Raw genomic sequence first — 26,918 nt, forward strand, 5'->3', positions numbered from 1 at the left:
CCTTCTTTGGAGGTCTTTAAGCAGAGGCTTGACAACCATATGTCAGGAGTGCTCTGATGGTGTTTCCTGCTTGGCAGGGGGTTGGACTCGATGGCCCTTGTGGTCTCTTCCAACTCTATGATTCTATGATTCATTGTTTCTAAAGCAGAGATGAGGAATCTGTGGCCCAGCTCCCACCATCCCTAATTTTTGGCTGTGCTGTGGATGATGGGAGTTGGGAGCCCAACAACATCCAAAAGGCCACAGGTTCCCTGTTCTAAAGCAATGGCCCACATGGTGGGAAGCTATATCCCACTTGGGAAGGTGCCCAGTTTGCATCTCTAGGGCAACACAGGTTTGGCTTTCCCCTACCTCGACACAGCTGGCCTCCTATTCCAGTGGAATCTTATGCAATGGAGCAGAGGGGCAAGAAAAGCAGGTGGACAGACTGCTGTGACAACCAGATAGGAGTGCCGAATGGCTTCATGCCTTGAAGCATCTATTGCTATTATTAGCAGTAGCATAGAATAATAGAATTCATGGAATCATAGAGTTGGAAGGGTCCCAAGGGCCATCTAGTCCAAGCCACTGCAAAGCAGGAATCACAACTAAAGAATCCCTGACAGATTCCTTGTAGTAGCAGTATTTATAGGCAACTTCTGGTTTAGGTTTGTCTGAATGATGTGCGATTGCACATGCATGCACAGTGCCGTACTCAGAAGTAGCCCCCAAACATCATAAAGACATCATGAAAGGGGGTGGAACAGGGCAGAGTTGGGCATGAATATTGCCTGTATTAGACTTCTTAGTTATTTGTTATGCAAAAGGTCTCAAAGTAACTAACAACACATTTCGAAACCTAAACATAGATTCATTATAGCATTACACACACACACACAAACACACTCTACCAACCATTCATTAAAATATATACTACCTCTCCCCACAACACCCCTCCCTCCCCAAAGGTCTGCCATTTTCCCACAGGGTCTCCCCCATCCTGCCCTGAGAGCCAAGCTACATAAACAGAGAAAGCCCAGTTACTTACTTTCATTATCGCCACCAGGAGGGTGATAGAAAGACAAGCCCAGGGAGATTATGGCTGCAATTTCCAAGATGATTAACGTGACATCCTGAAGTGCTTCCCAGACTAACTGCAGGAAAGTTTTGGCCTTTTTGGGTGGGATGAAGTTCTGGCCAAATGCTTGTCTTCTTTTTTCCAGATCCGCGGGGTTCCCAGAGAGGCCTGCGAGAAAGGGTGTGTGTGGAAGAGAGAGCAAATTAAAGGGGAGTATCAAAAAGCATGATTACTTTGAACCCACTCTTTATGCCCACTTTCCTTCATCTTCCACAGGTTCCATTATGTATATTACAAAGTCCTTCCCACCCTGTGAACAGTAAAGCTCTCCTGCGGTAGATGTTGTTTGCAAATAAATATTGCAAACACGAAGTTGCTATGTCAAAGAGAATGAATGAGAGGTGGATAACCACTTGCAGCCCAAGGGCAGGATTCCCTTCTGGAGGACACAAGCCAGCAGTGGGCGGAGCCAGAGGCAAAAGTGGGTGGAGCAACAAATGTAAATGTTACCTTCTTATCATAGGTGAGTTTGCACTCACACACTCCTCTCTATCCTCCATCCAGACTGTGTAACACTACTTTATTTAACAAAATTAACACATCACTTGGCTTAATAAAACCTCTAAGCTGCTTACAAGAAATATAAACCTTATCACAGCAAAGAACAGTTAAAAACAAGTACTGAAAAATGTTTTGAGCAGGTGCAGAAAAGAGTACAGTGAAGGCATCTGGATGATCAACAGGCAGGGAGTTCCGAAGTGCTACCACCCTAGAAGATTGATTTCTAACAGCTGCAAAGTTCAAGGACACATTCCAGCCAGGCAAAAACTTTCAGGGTGCAAAGCAGGGCCAATCAGGGGTCTGGCCTAGGCCCCTAGACATTTCAAAGGCCCCTAGACATTTCATCTCCCCCCCCTGCTCTAGACATGTTACAGCCTTGGAGAACTTTGGCATCCCAAGAATAGAATACTTTGTATTTATTATCACACAGGCATGGAATCAAATATTTTCTGTGAAAATCCAGAGTACCTCCACACACATCCCCTCATCTGCTCACTTTAACTGACAGTGTACTTAACACACCCACCCACATTCAAAAAGAAAAAGACAGCTGCACAGATTGGTAGTGATCGCTACACCTGTTTTTTGGGTGTCTTTCTTACAGCTGTTTAAAACCACATCCTGCTCCACAGCCGCTTAAGTTCAGGAGAGGGAGAGGAAGATCTACATTTTTAAAAGAAAACTTTGTGCAGAATAAATTAGGAATAGGAGGATTAGTAATTAGGCAAGGCCAAAAAAGAAAATTACTCTGCATAATTCAAGTTAATTGGGATTTTTGAAATGTTAAGTGCACAGAATCCCATTTTAAATTCAAGACAACCAGGGTCCACTTCCCAGATAACAATGTGCATTCAGCTGATCAAAGCAGCAACATAGGAAGGGGCGTAGCTATTGTCTCGCTTGTGGCAAGTACCCAAAAGATGTTGACCACACAGGTCAACACCCCATCCAGCCCGCATTAGGATTTTCATCATGGAAGTTATTTTCACATGCATTCTAGGAACAGAAATGTCTGCAAAATAAGAAGAGGCCTTGAAACCCATTCCCACCCATCAGATTGTATTATTTGCTACTCCTCAGAAACAAAGGAGGAAAGCCAGTTGAGGCTGCATGGCAGCTCTCACTTGAAGAGAGCAAGGTGTCAAGGATGCCGGTGTTCCCACCACCCACCCACCCACAGATTTTCTTGAAGCCCAGATAGTGGGGCGTGAAATACCAAACAGCAGCAGAAGGAGCCCTGTGATCTTGCATGACTAGCTTTGCTCAAATATCAGGTCGGAGGGTTCACTCTGCAATCTACCAGGGTGATCTGGGGAAAGGTGGCATGCCAGCAAGTGATGTGAACTCATTTCACGGTTGCCAATTCCGAGGCAGGCTATTGGGTGTGTGTGTGGGGAGACATTCTTGGCACACAATAGAAGAAAGAGGAATTCAAGAATGGATGGGAAGACTCTCATCTCTTCTCCACTTCAAGTCTATTACCATGTTGGTCAAACACCCCATCTTGTGACTTCTTAAGTATCTGGCTCCTGCTACCTTTTACATGGACCAGCTAATTAGAAATTAAACCTGAGCTGACTATGCATTGACCAGTCTCTCTGCTGCAGGGCTGCAAAGATCTGCCTGGTGGCTCTCTGGTTGCCCAGTCCCAGGTGTGCAGGAGGGCAGAGCCAGCTGGCCACCTCAGCATCTCACTGGCTCAGTTGCCCCCAAACTTGAGGCACAGAGCCACCCACAGCAGAAGAGCCCACCATGGTGCTCCGACAGATGGGCAGGCTCTTCCCTGAACTCAACTCTTGGGCCCCGGACTATCGGCCTGGCGCCCCTGAGAGCCCAGCGCCCGGGTTTCCCACACCTCTAGCACCTATGGGTAAGACGGCCCTGCTCTGCTGTAGCTGGGGATAGGAACAGCAGTGTTTCCTGCTGGAGGACTGGGTTTCCTGAATTAGCTGGCTGGGTGGGATGGAGTAGACAGCCCCTGAGATCTCTTTCAGCTCTATGATGCTATGATGGCAGCTGCCAGTGCTGTGCCACTGCCTCAGCTTTAGGGGTTAAAAGGAATCACAAGGCTGTTGGGGGCATTGTATAGATACAACAAGTGTGGAGGGATTTTTCCATTTGAAGAGGCACATTTTGCCATTTTTAAACCGAGAAGTGACCTGATAATGCGTTTCTTTTCACAAGTGCCTACTGTGTTTCAAAATAAAATATTCTTTCTGACACATTATTTCTCTCTCTCTCTCTCTCTCTCTCTCTCTGACACACACACACAGTCAGCTTACACATTTATTTCTGGATCAAACTGGACACACTAATAAATATATCCTTGAATATATTAATATATATATTCCGCTGTGCCGCTGTCCCTCTCCTAGATTGGAATTCTGGGCTGCCGATTCCCTCCCCTTCCCCACAAGCTCTTCACACATCAGTGGGACTTTCAAATCCCCCAAATAATTCATGCCCTGGAAGCACAGATACCAAACAATCCGTACTGCGGGGGGTGGGGGAAATGAACCCCACTGCTGGAGCTAAGCACCTTATAATAATAATTTTTATTACCATAGAGCCTAACATGAAACATCCAATTCCTTTTACGACTAAAGGTGTTTACCAGGGTAGTTATAGCAGATATGAACCAAGTGGCAAAACTGCCTCAATTTATATTGCAAAGACACAGGATTTTCCTTGGGAGAATGGATTTTATGAAGGAAATGGGATAACATGGCCATGCAACAGCTGCAGAGAGGTTGAATACAATATTTTCATTTTCATTCCATGCTTCCTTCAAGATCTCAGGTTGGTGTACATGATCCATCCCTACTTTATTCTCACAACTCTGTGAGGCTGAAAGATGGTGACTGTCCCCAGATCAGCACTGGGGGTGAGTCAGGATTCGAACTCTGCTTCCCCTGGTTCTAGTCCAACACATGAACCACTATGCCATGCTGGCTTTCCTTCAATGATGTCCTCAAGTAGGCTAAACCCAATGAATGACCATGCATGACTAGGTGGATGTGATGCTTCAATACAGCAAATGACCAAGTTTAAATAGTAAAGCCTTGGCAGAGAGAGATTGAGCACATCTTCATTGCTTGCCCATAGCTCTAACCATGAAGCCCTCTGTGGCCTAGAACTATGAAGACTCCTTCTCCCAAGGACTATCACTCTGGCTTTTAAGGTCTTCTCAAATGTAATAGTTGCCAAAATGTCCGACTGCCACTTAAGGCGCTCAGAGTCTTGGCAGCTCCCACAATGCTTTGCTTGGGCAGGAAAGGACAGAATAATGTCCCTGTGTGGCAACAATCTGGCTGGCACTTTCTTTGACATATGGGATGCTGCTAGGGGTTCCCAGCAGGCACATAAGCTCCGGAAAACTTGCCACGCTGTCTGACTGGTGACTTACACTTCTCCCTGCGGACGAAGGGGCAAGAAATGGAAAGAAGAAACTTGAGCTTACTGGAGTCTGCTGGCTTAAACAAATGTCCAGAGTGAAGAGAGAAATCAATGTTGCTTTTATCCAAAAGCAAGCAGATCAGAACAGCTGGAAAACAAGGAAGTGCTGCTCCAAGAGAGGAAGGCGGGGAGATCAGGGAGCAGCCAATGCAAGCTGCTTCATCCTCCTAGCTTTGGGAGAGAAGAAAGGATATCCGTCCCTACATTTCCCGAGCCAATTTTTTGTAGAGCTAGGACCTCTGGCTGGACCCGAGTGGACTTTCAAAGATTTCCAGAGACCAGTGGCTGACTGGGAATGTTCAAGGAAAGTTAAACCTTCACGGTCTGTCTACTCTTTGTCATGAACTGGCTGGATGCAGAGGACCCCAAGGGAACCCCCAAGTGAAGAAGTCTCAGAGCCAGGGGAATGGTGGGGGGATGACAATGAGTGCTCAGAGGGAGAGGTGGGGGCAGACTGGGAGGACGAGGAGGTGTTGGGAACTGAAGAGGCAACAGGGTTTAGTGAGCAGGAAGAGGCTATGGCAGAGTGTGGTTTGGACTCAGAGGAAGGAGAGGAAGAGGGCCAGGAGACAAAAATGAAGCGGACTGCTGAAGAATCAAGAAGTCTCCCCCTCCTGCTGTGACCAGCTCCCCTTCTCCCTGGTCTACAAGAGAAATGGAAGAGGGTGGAACAACAGGAGACAGAACAACAGAACACTAGCATTCTAGGGAAGGAACCAGGTGAGGAGCCTTAAGACAGCTGTGGGAAGGTGGGGACCTTCAGTCCCCACAACTGCCTCATTGGGGCAAGACCTACTGGAAAGAGTTGCTGGGATCACTAGAACTGCACTGTTTTGGTTTCTTTGAATGAAGCATTAACTTCACTGATACCAGCAGGGGCGTAGCCAGGATTTATGTTAGGGGGAGCAGGCTTCATATTAGGGGGGGGGGCAGAACCTCAGAAAGTTAAGTATTTTTATGGATTTACTTGATTGGGGGGGCAGCTACCCCCCTGCCCTCCTGGCTATGCCCATGGACACTGGTGTTTTTTATTGCTGACCTACTCCTGACTCCAACTCCTGAAATTCTGGGGAAAGATTCCAGAGAGGCTACAATTTCTTCGCCTCCAAACTCCACCTCTGCATGCAATTTAATGAGCATTACTCCAAGGTGGATTGCCTTCCCCAATGGGGCACCCTTCGTATATTTGGAATTACAACTCTCATCATCCCTGATCATTGACAATGCCAGCTGGAGCTAATGGGAATTGTAGTCCAAGCCATTTGGCATGCACTGGGCATGGAGAAGCTTGGTGTATACCTTAACATTTACTTATACACTATTTTATGTACAGGAGTACATTCCTCTACAAGATGAGGTGTGCTTAGTGAAGAACCGTGGACTATTCTGCAAGCTCTCTCCTTTGTTCTGCTTTCCAGAAAAGAAATAGGCAGAGGCAGCTTGAGAAGTGACAGAGGGCTCAACTCTGGTAACATAACAAGGAGTTCTCACCTTGCTTAAACTCTTCCCCAAGTGAGAACAAAAGCAATATAAGGGTGTGCTACTCAAATAACTTTGTACAAACACAACCCTGAGATTGTGTTCTTTAAGTACCGGTAATTACTCCAATATAACAGCTTCATTCTTGGGAGTGATTTCTTGCAACAGATTCCCATTGGAGGAATTGCACACGGAAGTGGAAATCTATGTGGATTTTACTACAAAGGCCTTGGAGCAGGTCCCTATCACCTCCTGTTCAGCACCCACTCTTGGGAAACACATGTTAATGTTTAATGTATGCTCACAGTGCACAGAGGCAGCTGGTCCCTGTCACTGTCCATGCAATTCCATTCAAACTACCCCCCCCCCGCCCATTCTAATTCCAGGTCCCTCATCTTATATTTTCCAAATCCACACCAGGCAGAGCAGAGGCTGAAGACAAACCCACCCCTTACAGCCACCCTCCCCCAAAGTAAGTGAAATACAATTCACCATAGAAAGCTCATTCCTGGTCCTAAAGGAGGACAGGAGGCCCACTGGACCAGACTGGATGTGTCTCCATTGAAGTGGGCAAGCTCCAAGCTCTGGGTCACTTTGCCTCAAATCAATCTGTCATTCTCCAAAGTAGGCTGGGGACTGATGGTGATGGGTGCCACTGTGGGCCTGGCTTCCCAGCAGCAGTCTTGCCACCATGTCCCAGGATGTTGAAGGGGCAGGCCAGGAGTGAGGCTGGGGTAGTTCAAGCACACCAGAACAGCCAATCTGGTTCAATGAGCTGCTCTTTCTTGGGTATGCTATAGCTGGTCTTACTGACAACACATTTTTCTCCCAGCTACAGTACTTGCTCCTTCCCAGGCTCCTGTATTTCATGCATGCTGCCTTTCTTCTGCTGTGTCTGCAAATTATTGGGTTGTTTGGTTGGAGTGTGCTTGCCTGACACGCTCCTCAATCAAGTTCTGGCTTTTGTTTTCTTTTAATCTCTTGCAAGCGCCCTGCATCCACAAAGCCACCAGCTGTTTGGGTGCACAACTGTGCAACCAGCTACTAAGAGGAAAACAAATAAACTGCACACTGTGTGAAAATGGGGCTTCACTGACTGTAGCTGTATAAAAAGTACAGTGGATAAAATAACGACAACAACCAAGCCTTGTGAAGAACGGTTGAAGGAGCTGGGTATGTTTAGCCTGGATAAGAGGCGAATGAGGGGAGATATGCTAGCCATCTTCAAATATCTCAAAGGCTGTCACACGGAAGAGGGAACAAGCTTGTTTTCTTCTGCTCTGGAGGGTAGGACTCAAATCAATGCCTTCAAGTTTTAAGAAAGGAGATTCTGACTATGGAAAAACTTGGTGACAGTAAGAACTGTTTGACAGTGGAACAGTCTCCCTCAGGAAGTTGTGGGCTCTCCTTCCTTGGAGGTTTTAAAGCAGAAGTTGGACGGTCATCTGTCATGGTCATGGATGCTTTAGCTGAGATTCCTGCATCTTTAAAAAACAACAACCCAGTAGTAAGATAATTTAAAGCAAATTACAGTCAATAGAATATATGTATCGGGGTCTAAGGCCAGGACAAAGAGGTGAGTCTTCAGCATACAATGAAAACAACATTAAGAAGGTGGCAGATGCACTTCTGTATGGGGAAGGAATTCCACAGCTTAGGAGTTGCCACAGAGAAAGCCCTGTGAGCCTGAAATTTACAGAGAGAAAACATTTCGTTTAGTGTTGCTTATGGGTAACATCATGTGAACTACACAGCTTAAATGAGAACACAAACACAAAGTAAACTCCAGAGTGGATAAGCCTTAACACCAATACATACAGTTGTAATATATAACCTTAGAAACAAGCCCATCACAGTTACTAGTCAGCAGTTTTATTTTATTAGCCTGCTAAGGTGAGCAGCCGCTTCCTGTGCAGCTAGCATGGAAATGTAAGCTCCAAGCCACTTAGCAAGTTAGTTGCAGTTTTTATACTGCCTTCTGCCCAGCATGCTGGCAGAAAACAAATGGAGCTGTGTTTTTCCATGCTGGCCAGAAGCCTCTTCCTCTGTGGTCAGCATGGAAACTAAGAAGGCTAGCAGAAGAGGGAAGGAGCCATCCGCCTCTCCGCTGTCAGCACACTCACTTGCCTACACGGAACTTCTTGTTACCCATGCCAAGTTAGATGTAAAATATGCAGTGGTTTGTGGACTAAGACCTGGGAAATTGGGGTTCTAGTCCCCCCTTGTCCATGAAGCTCACTGGTGATCTTGGGCTGCTCACTGTTCCTCAGCCTAATCTGCCTCACAGGGTTGTTGTGAAGATGAAAATGGGGAAGGGGAGAACCATGAATTCCTTGGAGGAAAGGTGGGATAGAATTGCAAATAATAAATAAACACCGCCTGCCAGTTCAGGGTACCTCATGTGAGAGACCCTAATAGCAAAGGACTCATGCTGACAATGGCAGTACAACCACCAGCTGCAGTGGCAGAAATAGAAAGAACATTGAAATTTAGCTCTTATTTACTGTGTGAGTGCATGCACACACATTTGTGTAGTTACTGAAATGTCCAGGTTAGCTACCCTAATTTCAGGCTATAGGTGTATAGGAAGACATTAGTGCAGGGTGGCCAATGGGTCTTAAACCCTCGGTGAGTTAAGGACTTCCCCTGCATGTGAAGACAGGCTCTGGCAGATTGAGCGGATGAGATCAATAGTGGGTCTAATGGTCAATAAGGCTGTTTCTGCATGTGCTGTAGAGGGGAGTGAGGGGCAGATGGGGATGGTCAACCTGGGATGGTAGCCCATTTGGGAGAAGGAAAGCTCTCATCCTAAATCTCTGTTGCCTTGCAGGATATCTTTGGGAGAAGAAATGGCTAAGAAGTAAACCCTACACAAATCTGGATGGTCCCCAAGATGGTTGGATGGCGCCTTGTCCGCCTCCTTCCAGCAACTCCTGCAGCCAAGCTGGTTCCAACATATTGCTCTGAGGCTGAGAGGCTTGCTGTCTGGGCAGCCCAGGATCTCTGTACACACTGCCTTGGCTAATGCAACAGTCTGACTTCACCCCCCCCCAAGGCGCACTCCATTGCCTCTTGAGACAGATGGATGCCAACAAGTGCAGAGGCAGCCTTAAAGTGGAGATTTAGAGAACTCAGTTGTGATGCTTTTGGAAATTTCATCCTGCAGTGCCTCTTCTGACAATAAGGAGAAGGTCAGAAGCATTTGCTTTAAGACAAACCACTGTTCCCTGTTATAACTCAGAGAAGCTTTATTTTCGAATTCAGGCTAGTTCACTAACTAGATTTTAAGCCTGTCTGGGTTTCAATTTGCCAAGAAGAAAGGAGAAGTCCTTTCCCTTCTATCCTTTGTCAGCCTTCTTTGGTCAGAAATCACAATTTCCAAAGTCCATGTACTATGTATGTTGATCTCTCAATGGAAACATTGATCAAACAAACATTATCATGAGGAAACTAAAGTTTATTATAAAGACAAAGTGTGTTTGTGGTTTGTGATTTAAAAAGAAGGCTTTATCAGTAGCTAGTCTGGCTCCTATGAGCACGCCTTGAACTCTCTTTTTATCTAGAAAAGGACAGAAGGAAGTCAACTATAAGTGATAGGAGAGAAGCCTGTGTGCAAGAAATAAATGAAGACTGGGGAGGGGGGCAAAATAGGAAGTTTAAAGGTTATGGGAGGAAGCAAGAGATCTAGAAGAAAACGAACGATTGGTTTTGTATTTCTTTAAGGATAGGGATTTCTTGACACGGTGCATAGCTAAACTTTGAAATTCACTCTCACAAAACATAGCGATGGCCACCAACATGGATGAAGGACCAGTGGCAATTTCCCACATGCATGACAACTGTCCAACCTTTTGGTTTCTAATAATGTAACATTTAAACAAAATGTTTGTAAAAGTCTCAGTACTACTTTGAGAAGGAGGATTAAAAATATTTAAATATTATTATTATTATTATTATTATTATTATTATTATTATTATTATTATTATTTTACAGAACAACAACAAAAACTGTGAAGATTCAGAGAAATACCCATGTCCAGCAAGCTCAATAGGGGAAGAGGATGGTTATAACTCAGAGACCCATGTTTCAGCTTCAAAAAGAAAAGTAGCAAAAGAAGGCACACATTATTTTTGTTCTGTGAAAGTATCCAAGTTCAAATTACAAGGGTGACTCAAATTAAGGGGGAGCGCAGGAATATTTAAAGCAACAGGGATCCTTTAGGAAGCATTCTGCTGGGCGCAGAGACCAAAACTCTCTCCATCCCCCAACACAGGGTCTCAGCAAACCTTAAAATGAATTCAGTGATCACAGAATGGCCTGAAGACGGCTCTTGAGATGGAAGCAATTCTGAGCCATGAGTTTCTCTGTGATAGTGATAATTAGACAATGCACACTGGGCTGCCTTAACCTGAATGGGTTTTCTGGAGACGGGAGATTAATTTGGGTTCTTTTTTGATACAAACTCAAAAGCACGAATGCCAGCTTCAAAAGCTAATACACTGATGAGACTCCCTTTCTTAGATACAGCACATTCAATTTCTAGTGCAGGGATGGGGAACATTTCCCTTTCCTCCTGTTGAGAACAACATTACTTGGAGGTAATCTGTCAGGGGCTCCTTGCCAGCAGTGGGTAGAGCCAAATCAAAATATAGGCTTGGCCACCTCTTAATCTTTCTTTTTCTGCCACCACATTTCCCATTTCTTCCTCACCCATCAGACTGAGAGGGGAGGACCCGATTGCTCTTGCCAGAGTCTGAGCTGTCTGCATGCAGAGGGCTTAGGAAATTAGGCTGAGGGCTGAAGGCTGCTCACCTTTACACTTCTGCAATTAGCTGAGGAGAACCTCAAGCTGCTGAAAATGGCCTTTACGTCAACTAAACACAACTAAATCTGGCACTTGAAATGTTTCGCCTTTGATCCTGAGCACTGTGCTGGTCTCCAAAGGGCTTGTTGCTAAGTAGAGAAGGGCAGATGAAGCAAAACTGGGACTGATGGGAACTGGGCATGCACATTCCTGGCAGCAGGTGCTGCTCTGCTTGGCTGGGATTCAGCAGCACTAGTTGCCCACAGAGTACTCCTATATTTTAATAGAGAAAGACAGATAGTCTCAAGAGACAGCTTGAATCAGCAAAACGGATTCAATAATTTTTTCATTGCTCACAGGAAAGTTTCTGAGCCTGCCATGCAACTCTGCTGAGCTGTGTCCAAATTTGGCATGCAATACTCAAGTTATCCAAACTCTGGGGCTGTGCCCAGAAAGCAGCTTCCCCATGGCAGATTCAATGCTAAAGTCCTACTGCATGAGGGTGTGGCTGACATAGTTCCTAGGTAACATGTACATTTTAGGTGCATTGATATTTAAAAGAATCTTGACAGGAAATGCCCAGAGTTTTGCCAGTGCACCTTACTTTAAAACCTATACGGTCAACCCAGTATTTCAGTTCACTTCAGCCTTTTCAGATGTAACATGGGACCACACAGTCTCCACTCCCCAGCTCTTTTGTGAACATAAGAAAAAGATCAGAAGCATGTCCTTTAAAACAAACCACAGTTCCCTGTTATATCGAAAACCAAGATGAACTGTGGTTTCAGATCCTGGATTGTGCACAAGATGGATTTTAAACAAACCACTGGCTTATTTATGTAGCAGAATGCCATGGTTTTCCCATTATGTCTGAAGCACGTCTTCATCTGGACAATGGAAAGCATTATGTAGGAGACTGATCTTGGGGATGGTAAGTCCTGACTCACAACTGGGTATTGTAATCCAACCTAAGGTGGGTCACACCACAACTGTCTCTTTTCAAATGGTTCTTAAGAAAGAGACAAAGAAGGGATGCCAGATGTATGTGGAAAGAGAGGGTGAGAGTAGGAGCGAGAGAGACGGAGAAATACTACAGAGAAATAAGAAAACACTGAAGAGAGAGCTCAACACAGGGTTTGTTTGTTGGTTTGTTTAAAAATTAGACATATGACCCTTGTTGCTGGTTGAGTTTAAATGTGGGTCCCAAGTCTGAAAAGGTTGGAAACTATCAACAATGGGATTGCTTCGCTCTGGCCTGTAGACTGTTGAAATTCAAGTCAACCTAAATATTTGTTTCCAGCCCACTCCTCACCAAGTTGTACTCTAAGAGGCTCTGGGTTGAGACACTCCACCTTCTCCCATTGTTGTCTACATATTTGCATACAGAATCAAAATGGAAGACAGCATTTTGTGTTTGGTAATTGTTTTTATTCTTTTCAATAAAGTTTGTAAAGGAAAAAATAAAAAGTGTGGAAACTTTGCCTCGGCACCCTAAAAGCTGCAATCAGGGCTTAATTTTGAACCAGACAGAGATATCCCAGCTTCACAGTGTATTTTCAGTGCCAGTGTCTATAACGTCTGTCAACAAGAGAGGTGTTGAAGCTTATATCCTTAGCAATAGTAAAGAAATGCCATCAGTGTTATAACTCCTTTTCTGAATGCATTCCCAGCCAGGCATCCACCCTGAAGCCTCAATTTGTAGCAGCTCTGTGGCTGCCAAACCACTGGGAGACTGCATGGGCCTCCCCAGTAGCCTGCTGGGAAGATGTGTGGTGGTGAGAACCATGGAATGAGATATTCATTTACCTTCCAGGTGCATGAGAATACATCACAGCAAAGCAGCTCCCACACTGCAAAAGGGGCCTATACCTAATCCAGTTCCTCTCCCTCACCTCCATAGCCTGTAGCCTTCCCTCTCTGCCAATGAATTCTCAAGCAGCTCAGGAGGAGTATATTATCTGGATAAATCGAGCAATCTCGCACTTCCACAGGCTTCCACGCAGGTTGCCTACAAATGCATGCTCCTACGAAAGGAAGAGAAAAGACTCCTGGAGGGAAAGCCAAAAGCTGAAGGCCTGGGGAAATAAGACTGGTGTGTGGGGCGATGTAACAGATTCTTTGCCCAGCCCATGGAAAAAGCCTGTTCCCATCAGGCCACTGATGATGTGGAATGTCTCATTACAGGCAACAAAACCGTCTCAGCCTGCCAAGGTCAAAAAGTAGGACAAAGAAAGAGGGGGCATGTGGAAGGGTAATGGCAGAGGGCAGGAAACAAGAAAAGGCTTGTGGCGTGTGCGATTGTATACTGTTGAGTTGTTTTGCAGCAGCCTCAGATGCACCGAGAGCAGCAATAAACCAAAGTGAGATCATTTCATAGGCTGTGGGGTGGAGAAAAATACAAGTGTGAGAAGGAGGCAGAGTTGAGGGCCAGAACACTGGTAAAGATATGGCCAGGGAAATGACTAGGCCCAGTCACTCCCACCCCATGACCCTGCTCAGCCAAAATGCCCCCAACATCCATTGTGGCACAGTAGGTCCCAGGACTGAGTGAGAGGATAAGCATTGAGTGTGGCAAACACATTGCGGCTCCTTTCTCCCCACTGCTCTAGTCCAAGGGAGGCCCTAGGCTGGTGTGAAGAGTTCTAGGAGAAAATGGGTGCCCTTCTGGCCATGTTGGAAGAAAGCAACCCACAAAGGAGCTACAGAACAGAAACCAGCTGGTAGAGGGGTCACCAAAGAGCTTAGGAACATAGGAGCCCTGCTGAATCAGACTAAAGGGCTACCTGGTCTAGCATCTTGTTTCCCACAAAGCCCAACAAAATGCCTATGGAAAACCCACAGGTAGGACATGAGTGCAACCACCCTCTTCTGCTGTGGCTCCTCAGTGACTGGCATTGAGTAGCATACACAGAGATACCCCTAAAGATTTCCTCCCCACAGTGCTCATCTGTGCAATGGGAAAGGCCATAGCAAAGTGGGTAGAACATCTGTTTTTGAATGCAGCAAGGTCTGAGGTTCAATCCCAAACCATTCTGAGGAACCCATGATTAAGATTTCAAGAGGCTAGATCAGGCTTCCTCAACCTTGGCCCTCCAGATGTTTTTGGCCTACAACTCCCATGATCCCTAGCTAGCAGGACCAGTGGTCATGGATGATGGGAGCTGTAGTCTCAAAACATCTAGAGGGCCAAGGTTGAGGAAGCCTGGGCTGGATGGCCACATGACAAATGTTTCATGCAGCCCCAGCTAACTACAGATCAGTGTTGGAAGCTACTCATAGGAAGAGGCACACTTCCTTGTGCAGAATCTATCCAGCTCAGTACTGCCTACACTGACTGACAGCAGCTCCCCAGGGTTTCAAGGAGGAGATTTCTTCTCAGCTCCATCTGGAGATGTCAGTGGCTGGATCTGGCATTCTGCATGACAAGCATGTGCTGTACCCAAACACACCTCCCTCAAATCCCTTCTTGGCAGTAAGCCTTTTACCTGACCTGTTATTTAATCCACCCCTACCCCCCACCCCAATGCTATCTGTGGTTCTGACGACTTGCTGCCTGGCAGATATTCTGGCTACACATGGCCAGAATGCCCTTGCAGGCTCCAGCCCAGAACGGCAACCCTCTGAAGCTGGGATAAGGGGGGGGGGGGAGAACAAATGCAAGTTGGTTATTAATTTTAACCAAATCAAGGTGTGCCTAGTTTGCTCCTGTGAGCAAACTCACCCACCCAGTGGGCCATCTCCAGCTGTATGCGCTCACCGCTTGGCAGAGGAAACACATGCCTTGGTGATCCAGATTTGGCATTTCCACCAGGACAGCCCCCCTTCTCTAATTACATCTTTAGATTGTCTTTCCCTTGCCACTTCCTGTTCCCAATTGCAGCTGTGAAATATGCTAATCCGCTGCTTACACCATGAGAAACAAGAGAGCTAATAATAACCTGGAAGTTTTCAAAGCGCACACACAGAAAAGAGTAGTTTTCAGCATCTCACCCTTCCTAGTGCAGCTGCCATCCCACACTGGCTGACCCCATGCGCTGTGTGACAACTGGCTGGGGCCAGTCTGTTTACTTTGTGCTCACTATGGCCTCCCCTACTAGGAATCCTTTAATGCGTGAATGGAAGTGCCCACTCTGTTTCAAGAAACACAGTTCAAGTGAGACCGTCCCTCTTCTTTGGACCAGCTGGTGTTGGAAAAATGCAGATCCTATAAAGTTACACAGAACTCTTAGTTAGGCTGTTTGGGATAAATATCAAGGGGGGGGGCAGGAAAAAAAATACTCTCTGCCTTTGAGGTGCATCATAGTACAGTGGTACCATGGGTTAAGAACTTAATTCGTTCCGGAGGTCCGTTCCTAACCTGAAACTGTTCTTAACCTGAAGCACCACTTTAGCTAATGGGGCCTCCTGCTGCTGCTGTGCTGCCGGAGCACGATTTCTGTTCACATCCTGAAGCAAAGTTCTTAACCCGAGGTACTATTTCAGGGTTAGCGGAGTCTGTAACCTGAAGCGTACGTAACCTGAAGTGTATGTAACCCGACGTACCACTGTATTTCTCAATGTAATGCCATGTCTGCATATTATCAGTTTCAGCTTGATGCGGATGGAGCCAGCCAGCACAAGAGATTATGCTGTCTTAAAAGGTGAACCATCACTGCTGCCTTTCCTAGTGAACTGACTTCCACTGCTGTCTCCTCTTGCCCTTCTTTAGTTTTTGCTGCTGTGTGAGCAGAAGCCACTCAGACAGTTCTAGGCACTCTGGGGCCCTTCTCAGCCCACAGTACAGTCGTACCTTGGTTTTCGAACAGCTTAGTTCACAAACAACTTGGAACTCGAACGTTGCAAACCCGGAAGTGGGTGCTCCAGTTTGTGAGCTTTGCCTCGGAAGCCGAACGTCCAGCGCGGCTTCCGATTGGCTGCAGGACACTCCTGCAGCCAATTGGAAGCTACACCTTGGTTTCTGAATGTTTCTGAAGTTGAACGGACTTCCGGAACGCATTCTGTTTGAAAACCAAGGTGCGACTCTATGTCTCTTGGAGGAAGGGGCCTTCCTCAGAGTGAGGCACTGTGAATGAGGCAGTTTTGGAGAGCACATGAGCCACTGCTCTGACGTGGTATCAAAGTTTCCACATTTTACTCTTGGCAATGGCAAATACTATTAAAGTTTAAACACTTGTAAAATATGGTAGTTTAAACAGGTTCTCTCACAGAGCCAACCACTCAGCCTGATCCAGTGCAATGAGGCAAAGGACTCACCTTGTCTAATAGGAGGGCTGGCCCCATATGTGAAAATCTGTCAAACTCAAAAGCTTGTTTTCATCAATTTCAACCATAGTTAAGTTTCAAAAGAGGTTCTATTGTCTGCACTGCATTCCTTGATCTAGAGGTCTCGTTTAAAAGTATCACTCTTCACATTTAAGATGTAAGGGAAAGATCTGGCATTTTACTGAAGGGGCTTTAGATCAAGGGAGGAACCCACCCAGGTTTGTGCATTTATGGGTATCACCTACTTGTGTGATGGTTAAGCCTCAGGTCATTTTTGTGGGTTCGCTCCCTCTTCATTAATTTTCAACATGTTCCCTTGAGGGTTTTGCAGTTGTATGTTCACTGCACTAATAGCACCCGCATGCAAATAATCTTGGATTGCACTTTCTATTGTGTCTCACCCTAGTGATCACTTTGAATTTTCACAAGTACACAAAGTAACATCAAAAAGCTGCAACATGCTCCACAAAGCTCACCTTTAGAACCAAAGTGTGTGTCCGAGTGTCTGTGCACCCACACTAAAGTCTCACTAGGCTCCTCCAAAAAACAGATAATCACAATGTCCGATTCACACAATTTTTATCAGAATTTTTTGAGCATGGTAAATTGGAGCAGGAATTGTATCATTCTTCCGACTAGTACAAATTGCAGTATGTTGTATGCTGCAACATCTGTGTCAACTTCAAGTCAGGTACGGATCAATAGAAGACTCAACTACAGCAGTTATGCACTTTTACTGTAATATATTAGCAGGATAGGAAACATTCCTTTACATTAAAGCTGCACCTGCTATACAGTGAATCAGAGATCATACAGGGTCATTTAAGACCTTTAAGGATCCCCAGGTACAGATTTCCTCTGAAGTGTAAAGCAAGGGGATAGATGGAGGTAGGACCTTCCATTGCTTTTTCTAAAAGAACAAGAACAACATTTAGACTGCCAACTCAGAATGGACAGCTTAGAACCCTATACCACACAGACCTGCTGGTGCAACCTAGCCAGATGGGCAGGATACTACTACTACTACTACTACTAATAATAATTACTTATTTGCCTTTGGAGACTGTGTGGTCCAGGACTTGAATGCAGCTTGATTAATGAGGAAGCATGAAACACAGGTGCTTTGTGCAAACTATGACTGCACTCCCAACTGCACTTAAATTCTGCAAGCAGGTTAGATAACCCTTACCTCCAACTCTTCTTAATTTGTACCCTCCACTCCAGGGGTCAGCAAAGTTTTTTTGGCTTGGGCCAGTTTACGGTCCTCCAGATGCTGCAGTGGGCAAATGCTATTTCCGGCACTTCTTACAGTGCGGAGGAGGTGTGCGCAGCTTCCCATTGGCTGCAGGAGCTTCCTGCAGCCAATGGGAAGCTGGCCAGCGTTGTGGAAGGTGGTCCCCGCTCTCCTTCACACTGGTTTAGCGTGGCACACGGGAGCCAACAGAACAGGCGTTGGGGGTCCCCAAGTGGGCGGGGGGTTCCACGGGCCAGTTAAACAACCCCCATGGGCTGCTTGTGGCTCATGGGCCTTAGGTTGCTGACGCCTGCTCTACTCTTATGTATTTTACCTTTATATCAACATCAGAAATAATTTAAAACATCAGAGGTATCACTCAGATTGGATATAGGAATCACACCACTCTTTAATGTTTCCGGACCCTGGCCTTCCACCTCCTTGTTTCCTCCAGATGTTGTTGGACTAGACCTTCCATTAGCCCTTACCATTGACCATGCTGACTGGGACTGATGGGAGTGGTAGTTCAACATCACCTGGAGGGAACCAGGTTGGGGAAGACCATTGCATTTTGCATGTCCAAGTTTTAATGCCAGGCAAAAGAACTCAAAGGGCAAGGCATGCAGGCAAAAGAATCCAGCAAAGGGAGATGTGCCACATTGCCAGCAATGGTGCATGCACCCCTTTGAGACATTACAGAAGTCATATTTTTGATGGTTTCACATCACATCTCAAATAGTGGGATAATCCCAATAAGGAATTTAAGTCAGTGACTGAGATCCAATTCACACTGGATTCACAGCAGCTGCTTTATTAGTTTGGCCTATTGCTGCTCCCTGCTCAAGGTGGCTGGTAGATCTGGAGGGGGTATATTCTCTTAAGCCTCCAAGGTGTATTCTCTTAAAGATTTTACTTCCTGCCCATGGAGAGATGGAAGGAAACAATCCCACACAGGACCACATTTCTTTCCTATAGGAGAACCGACAATTTTGGCGATGAGTCATGCAACCTTTTAACTTCAAACAAGAAGTGGCAGCCATGGACCGAAGAGAAGGGGAGTGAAGCAGTCATCACATGTTTGGCGTTTGTGTGGAACAGCCTTGTTCTTTGTTATCGTGTTGGGAATCTTGATGTACTGTATTTAGAGGGTCTTTTGACACCCATGCTAAAAAAAAACCCCAACCTTTTTTTTTTTACTTGACAGACATCACACAATGCAAGATCATTTTACATAGAAGAGCCCAGCAGATGATTTCCCTCTCTACCCAACAGTGTGAACCGTATGTCTCTTCTGAATTTGTCTAGCAAATTATCTTTGCAACTGGGGGGGTGGGGGTAGCCTTTGCTGCCAAGCTGTCTAATTTGTATGCAGATTATTGGTCCCTGGCAGATGATTTATATACGCAAATCTAACCATGCAGATCCAAGACATTTGAACTTGAACTCCTTATTAACTGACATAGCCACTCAAAAGCCAGGAACAGTTTCAAGCAAGAGGCCAGCTTTCTCTAGGCCTCCAGAGGCCACGAGAACATTTATTTCCCCACTGGGGCAATACATCTCCTTACCTTCCACTGGTGAGGTCTTCAATCTCTTGCAAATATTATGTACACCCCCATAGGTGTCGTTTATCCGGTTCACAGCCTCTCCACTGCGAAGTTCCATGAGGTTCCGCAGATCCATAACAGAGCAACCAAAGTCCCCCTCATGGTTGCCCTCAACCACAGAGTTCCCAGGGTGGTGATCAGCAGAGTTGTTCGTCATCTTGACAAAAGCAGAGTTGGTTCAAGCAGAGAGCAGCACGAGAAATGTTGTCTGCAACTTTTTCACTTCTGTGTCTCTTTCCTCAACAGAAACCGAGCAGCTAATGTAAACTTCTGAGCTCCACGCAGAAAGCAGCCCAGTTCTGTGGCCTGTATGGCACCAGAAGCAATGTCTCTGGGGGAAACGGAGGATCCTGGGTTAGAGGGAAGGGCTGGCGAGGGGGTGGGGATACCAGCGCTTCCTTTGGCAGTTCCCCAGGTAAAGCTGCTGAGCCTAGCCAAGCCCAACTTCTTCCGATGAAGGTGTAAACAGGATGCACATGTTACCGTGGAAGCAACCTTAGCAACAGCCAGTGTGCATCTCCCAGAGAAAGAGATGGGCTCCCTGGATACTGTCTTCAACCGAAACTGCAAGACAAGGAAACAAAAATTATAAGTTAATAAGAGACCCAAGAGGACAGTTTATATACACATGGGTGCAGCAGAGGCAATGGGAAGTATCCATTCTGGGAATGAAATTGCAAGGGATGCAGCCAAGTTTAAAGATTGTCCCAGATATTGTGCTGCTCTTCAGAGCAGCTCTGAATGCATTTAATGATGTTTTTGCTGCCTTTCCATTCACAAGAGTGCTAAAGGCTGCTGCTAATAATAATAATAATAATAATAATAATAATAATAATAATAATAATACACAATTATAAATAACAGTGTACTGCAAAAAAACAACACTTTTTGGATATCAGATGTACCAAGGCTAGCCTTTTTTTGTTTGTTTGTTGAAGCCCCATAAGATGATGTGCTCAATTCAAACAGATTTGTAAATTCTTGGCCTCAGAGAGGAAAATACAAAGAAGACAAGAAAAGGTTACAAAATGGCAGGGAAGTGATACAAAGGAAGGGAGTTTCTAACTGACTTTACTGGCTTTTTACATCAAAAGGCTGCAAGCAGATCCTCCAGGGAAATTCCCAACCTTAACAGGGCAAAAATGCATATGCCATAAAGAACAACCACCTAAGGGCACAAAAGCACAATGGCTTCAGCCCTTGTGGCTTCTCAGCAGTGCTGTTGAGCAGAAGAACCAAACTTTAAGGACTGGTGCCTGAGGCTGCTTTTTCCTCTCCTTCCTCCCCATCCCTTTTTCCTAGTGCGTCATGTCTTTTATAAGCCACTCTGGTGGCCTTTTCAGCTAAAGGGTGAGGTTAAGATGCTTTAAATAAATATAATAAAAACTGCTTTGGAAAGTAGTCTCTCCCCACCCTCGCCCTGCCCTGCCCCCAGCCACTATGAAGGGAAAAACCAAGGGCTCAGCCTCCCTTCACCCCTGTTCCACTCTTGCAGGGAGGAATTTACAGCTCCTATGTTGGCGGAGTGGAGGAAATGCCCCCCTCCGCAGGAAAGCAGATTTTGAGAAACTTCCCAACAGTATGACCAGCTCCCTGCTGCAGGAAGCAGTGGGCTCTCCTTCACTGGATGCATTTAAGCAGAGGTTGGCTGGACGTTTGTCAGGGGTGCTGCATCTTCATCCCGCACTGCAGATCTTGCAAAGAGCATGGGGTTGGGCTTGATGACCTTAGAGGTCCTTCTTAGGGACTATGATTAACTCTCTGATCTTGCTTTGATGTGCAGGGACGAGCCCAATCTATAGCTGCCAGCAATATTCTTCGACTTGACATGGAAGTGTGCATCCAGACTCCCATCAGATTTTGTGTGTTTGGGCAGGGGTAATAGATCTGTTTTGACCCCCAATAATATGCTACAAGAGTAGAGAGATTTTCTATCAGTAGATGACCTTTCCTGCTCTGTGCATACAGATATTGATATACAGATGCTAGGCAGCAGAACTGCATTTTAATGAATGACACAATACTAAATGATGGACAAGAGTGGAAGGAAAATTTGCCGTTCTGTTAATTCTGCAATTCCTTTGGGGCTCTATTTTCTGGACCCAGAGCTGTATCTTAATGGAAAACTCTTTAAGGTCACTGGGTTTGGCCTCTCAGGCCTAACTAGCTCGTGTCCTCGCCATACACACTGTACATAATCAACAAAAAAGTCTGCTGTAAGCCAACATCATCCATCGGAGACATTTCTTAACCGTGAATGCCTATTGGACATCTTCCCTCCTTTCACAGAAACAAGGACCCAGCCCTAAGCCTTTCTTTCACTTTAGAAATGCAACCCAAATTGCTGGATGTTAGGAAGCAGCAACAGGGAGGAAACACCTCTGTTTGAAACCCAGCTTTCCAGTTGTTGTAAGAGAAAAGTCCTTTTCAGAACAGTGCCACAGGCTCCAATCAAGGCTCCATCCCTGCACAGTACATGCGACAGTCAGAGGCAGGGCTAGTTGGGGCAGGGCTACACAATGCAGTCCTGCATTCCCCTTGTACACTGGGGGAGCTTGTGAACAGCACCCCTGAAAAGGCTTCAATGGAATGTAGTAGATCCATTTCTTTAAAACTGGGGTTTACCCCAGCTGCATGTAAAGTGAGTTGAGGGTCCAGGTTTTAGAGCAAAAGGGGATAACTTGATTCTGGATCTGTGACATCCAGATGGAGGCTGCAGTGGGTGGGAGGACAGGATTGAGCCCACTGCACCTGCGTGCCGCTTTTGCACTTAAATCTTACTTGATAAGTGATTCTGGCATATCCAAGTTTTTAAAAAACGGGTCTGCTGCTGTCACACACAATTTGGGCCAGAGAAAGTAGATGCACTTTCTGACCCAACTTACTGATTTTCTCCTAATGGAGAAGCAGCTTTCCGTGAAATTGTTTAAATAAGGACTTTGCCCTGGCACTGCATTTTGCACTCTAGCTAAGTCTGACTTTTAGCTAAATTGTCATGGTGTGTGTGTGTGTGCGTGTTCTGGTTTCCCACTGGATGTAATGGGCTTCTCTTCCACCCTGAATGCTTACCATGAACTTAGTGATCAATTTGCCTTGCACAGATTCACATCTGAACCATGGGCAACAATGACCATGCAACCCCAGAGCCTTGATGTTCAGTGCGGCAACAGACACTCAGGCTGGGAGTGCCAACCCTTTACACTTTATGGGTTATGTAGCAGGCTGACTTATACCAAGTGAGACCAAACTGACCCATCTAATTCAGTACCATCTACAGTATGGTGGCTGGCAATGGCTCTCCAGGGTTTCAGACATGGGTCTTTCTCAGCCCTGTCTGAAGATGCTGGCAGATGATCTACTAATGAGTTACAACCCTTCCCTATTGGTTGTATCCAATGCTAGTTCTACCCAAAGTAGAACCATTGAAATTAATGAGCCTAAGTGAGGCACGCTCATAAACTTCAGTGGGTCTATTCTGAGAAGAACAAGCATTGGATACAACCCTACGTCTCACTGGTCCCCCAACTCACTTTGACCATCTCTCACTGTTCAAACTGAGGTTGGGAAGGAAATCTGGTTTTCTTAGCTCAGGTTTCTAAATCTCCTGGGTATGCATAATCTACTACAGAACAGACCTTTCCCTGAAGAAACAAGCAACATAAGAAGTCATTAACTTCATTCAAAACATTAAGACCAAAAATAACAACTTTTACAGCCATCTGAGTTAAGGAAAGTGTACTGTTATCTTGCAAGAGCCAGAGCCTTACAGTTTGTGATTCTGAACTAGACATCAGGGACATCGCATGAGCTAATAAGCTGCTTCCACCACATACCGGAGCACCCAGTCTTGGCAAATGACAATCTGCCTTAAAGGAAATCGCCAGTTGCATAAGGCTAGAAAAAGGAAAACTGTAACAGATGGACATTGCAGGAACCGAGGCGGGGATATGGAAGTGTTCAAAGGACAAACTGTTACGCTCCCTAGTCACATCCTCCTCAGCCTTGATAACAGGGCAAGTTGCATCCTTCGCTGAGAATCTCCAGCTTCAATAAGAGTGAATTCCTCAGCCAATATATTTGAGGGGATTTGGCTGTGCTATTCAGCCCCAAAGCATTTTTCTAGGCTGCCAAGTAAAGTTGTGACTACAGTATTCTCAGCCCAAGACCCCACCACCCTGTGACACTAACCATACATTGCACCTGTGTGAACCCAAGGGCCAAACTAGGAGTGATGAAACGGAATGAATGCAGATCTGCTCTCTGAATTTTTGCAACTGCAACAGCAACTGGGGGTGGGGGTGGGGGTGGGGGCAGCAGGAAGGTGATCCAGTTCAGGATCTTGGTGCTGGCAAAGAAGGCTCAACCCTTTCCCCATGCTGTTTTCCCAATGCAACCCCCCCCCAGCTGCCACTTGCACCATTAGGAAAAAAAAATGTGTGAACACATGTATGCTTTTCTCCACAGGGCAAATAGCAGCTTTGAGGGGGAAATTTTAACTGGCAAATGGCAAAGTGAAAAGGTGCCACAGTTCCAGTCTGGGTTGCTTCCTCTAGCTGATGGCTGCTATTTGCAAAGCAGAAAGGGTTTGTTTCACCCCTGAGCCCTAACATTTCCTTTGGAAGAAAGAAATTTAAAACAGAGGTGACTGTTGTACTTTGCTTACTTTTTATTTATTTAAAAAATGTACAATTATTTACACCCATCAATGTTTCCTTTCTCATGGCGACACAAGCCTTTTGCCACTTGCCATTTCTTTGCTCCCAATTCCATTCCCCGTGTGGCTTTTCCCACTAGGAACATTCCAAACACTTGTTATAAATATTGTGTGTAGCAAGCCAACCCCTTTAATTCTCTGACCCAGTGTGCTCTAGTGGCTAGTGCTGAGCTAAGACTGGAGAGCTCAGAGTTCAGATCTCCAGGTAGCCATGAAAATCACAGGGTGACCTTGGGCTATAAACTCAAACTGCCTCACAGGTTTGCTGTGCAGAGATAAAATTGGTGTGTGTGGGGGGGGGGTGGCGGGTGGGGTGGGGTGAAATAGACCCATGCATGCAGGTGGTGGTGGTGGGGGAATGTTACAGATAAATAACTATTATGCTAGTGCAGCAGCCAGCAAGACCATAGATCCCTTGTGCTGAGCATATAGTAGCTTATGTTCCAATTTAAACGCAAAGCTGACTGTGTAGCATGTTACACAGGTAAGCAGTTTTTGCTTTCCTTACTGTGGTTTTATAGTTTGTTGCAAGTTGTTCAGAGTGGCTGGGGCAACCCAGTCAGAAGGGTGGAATATTATTGTTGTTGTTGTTGTTGTTGTTGTTGTTGTTGTTGTTGTTGTTATTAAAATTGGGTCTCAGCTGCAACTCAAGAGAGGCAGAGATCAAAAAGGGTTCTGAGCGATGAGGAGAAATACTGGTTAGGAGGCAATGTGGTTCTGGTATCCACAGATACAAAGTCAGTGGGACTTGCAGCATCGTGATATGAAGCTGGAGATGCTGGGAGGAGAAACAGCAACAACACTGTGTTGGAAAGATAATGAAGCTCCCTAAGAGATTTCTGCCTTTTTCTCTGGCAGGGCCCCTATGCTTTTAACAGGCGCTTTCAGGAGTAGCTGGCGAGGAGGTGTTTGAGAGGTGGAAATTGAACTGCTGCAATTCCAGATCACGGGAATGCTGTCATGAAGAAAGCTTCACCTGCTGAACTGCTGCCTGCAGTTGACAAGGGCTCATGACTAGAGCAGGCAACGCTGAGGCAGTGTGAGGTGGCCAAGCAGATTGCGCCTGTCTCTCCCTAAGATGCAACTATGTTTATTCAGAAAGTTTGTATGGTGAGAGAGGGCACCAGAAAACCTCAAGCACAGGAAAAACTGTTGCAGCAGCTGAGAATTCTCTAGACAGCCTGAAAAGGTAATTTCGACATGTGTCATCACAATTCATCTCAGACAAAGCTTCGTCTCCGGGCCTGTTGGAACAATTTCAGTACACATCCGAAAAGGGATACCCAACTTGCAGCTCACCTTGAACCAAAAAGGCAATCTTGGAAAAAACAATGGTTTGGGAAGATCTCTTTAAGGTATGGGGGGAGCACAGTAGACTGATAGCTTGGGAAAGCTAGAAAACCTCTCAAACAGATATTTGATAAAAACAGGTTCCTGTCTAACCTGGAGCAGCAAATGCATGTTTATTTGTCCATCTGATTCACTGCCTATAAACCTGGGACTGAGAAATTCAGGTAGCAACTGCTCATCTATGTATAAAGGCATTCAAGCATCCCATGGAAGGAGGCTAAGAAGGAAGATCCAATTAAACCAACCCCTGCTGTTTAATAGCATGTTGGGGAGGGGCAGTGGGCGATTATTATTTTTTGCTAATTTTTTATTCTTTAATAGCAAATAACATATTCTGGAAAGAGTTTAGAGGGTAAGAAAAAAGCAACTAATTAATATTGTGATGGCAGAGTCCCTAATTACCCCTCGAGGAGCCTGCAGGGCACCTATCATTATCTTCCCATTCCAAACAGCAAGATTCCTTTCCTTCTCAGAGCTCGAGCTCCAGGGATTCCTTGCCACAGGTCGAGAGAAGGGAGATAAAAACAAAAATCTCTTTATGGAGGAAGGAGAGGTTCTCTGCTCCCGGTCCCTGTCAGGGATATGCTTTACGACCTCTGCACAGATGTCCAAAGTCAAGCATGCTAAGAGACAGAAACTGAATATGGAGAATTCCAGAAGGATGTTCCCAGCCACATCTCACCATATTGCAGGCTCCCCCAACCTGGTGCCCTCCAGACACTTTGGACTACCTCAGCCCCAAGCAGCCCCCAGCCCCATTGCCAGACATACCAAGTCTGTGGCCTAGGATGTTGCAATATAGCAGGAACAGAATTTGTGACATCACCATGCCTGGAAAAATAATGGCAATTTCACAGATTTGGCTTGAGCCCTCACAATTTAGGACTTGGGTTTTTTTTATAAAGAGGATCAAATGGCCCCACTTTCCGATATAATATTTCAGTTAAAAGAAAGCCTCCCAGAATGGCACTAACATTTTATCTTATTTCAGTCCCTAAAAGGGCACTGAGCACTCGAGAGCCAGTGCCTTAGACTATAAGCTCATTAGAGGAAAGATAACATGATGCTGTTAACACGGAACCTGATAAATCAGCAGCACTCCCCTGATCCTAAGGGTTTGCGGCTTAATTATTCCATAAAAGCCAGAGTAATTAATGCAGCGTTTCTGGATTCTGGATACAAGGAGTCAAGGGCCATCACTCCAGTCTTAACTTTGAAGGTCCCCAAAGGCTCCTCTCAGCTCAGAGAAAAGCCTCAATTTTGAAAGCCAAAGCTCAATATAAAACCCTACTGTGTCCTCAGCAAGGAAACAAAAGGTGCCCATGCCTTAGTTACGGAGCAAGAAGCATCACAAGCATGAAGAAGGTTCAAGGTTCAAATCATGGTATCTCCA

The 26,918-nt window shown here is 45.7% G+C and overlaps 1 protein-coding gene across 7 annotated transcripts in view; it reads right to left on the reverse strand.

Moving 5' to 3' along the window:
- Positions 1-26,918, reverse strand: part of ATP2B4 (ATPase plasma membrane Ca2+ transporting 4) — a 165,964-nt gene that overhangs the window by 68,252 nt on the left and 70,794 nt on the right. For all 7 annotated transcript variants that reach the window (XM_081914550.1, XM_081914547.1, XM_081914553.1 and 4 more), the window contains exons 2-3: positions 19,423-20,025; positions 1,028-1,225 (exon numbers count right to left, since the gene is read on the reverse strand). In XM_081914550.1, coding sequence (XP_081770676.1) covers positions 1,028-1,225; positions 19,423-19,618 — 394 coding nt within the window. In that variant the 5' untranslated portion in view covers positions 19,619-20,025. The remainder of the gene's footprint in view (positions 1-1,027; positions 1,226-19,422; positions 20,026-26,918) is intronic.

The sequence above is a fragment of the Podarcis melisellensis genome, assembly GCF_964234715.1.
Source record: "Podarcis melisellensis genome assembly, chromosome: 6".
Taxonomy (NCBI): domain Eukaryota; kingdom Metazoa; phylum Chordata; class Lepidosauria; order Squamata; family Lacertidae; genus Podarcis; species Podarcis melisellensis.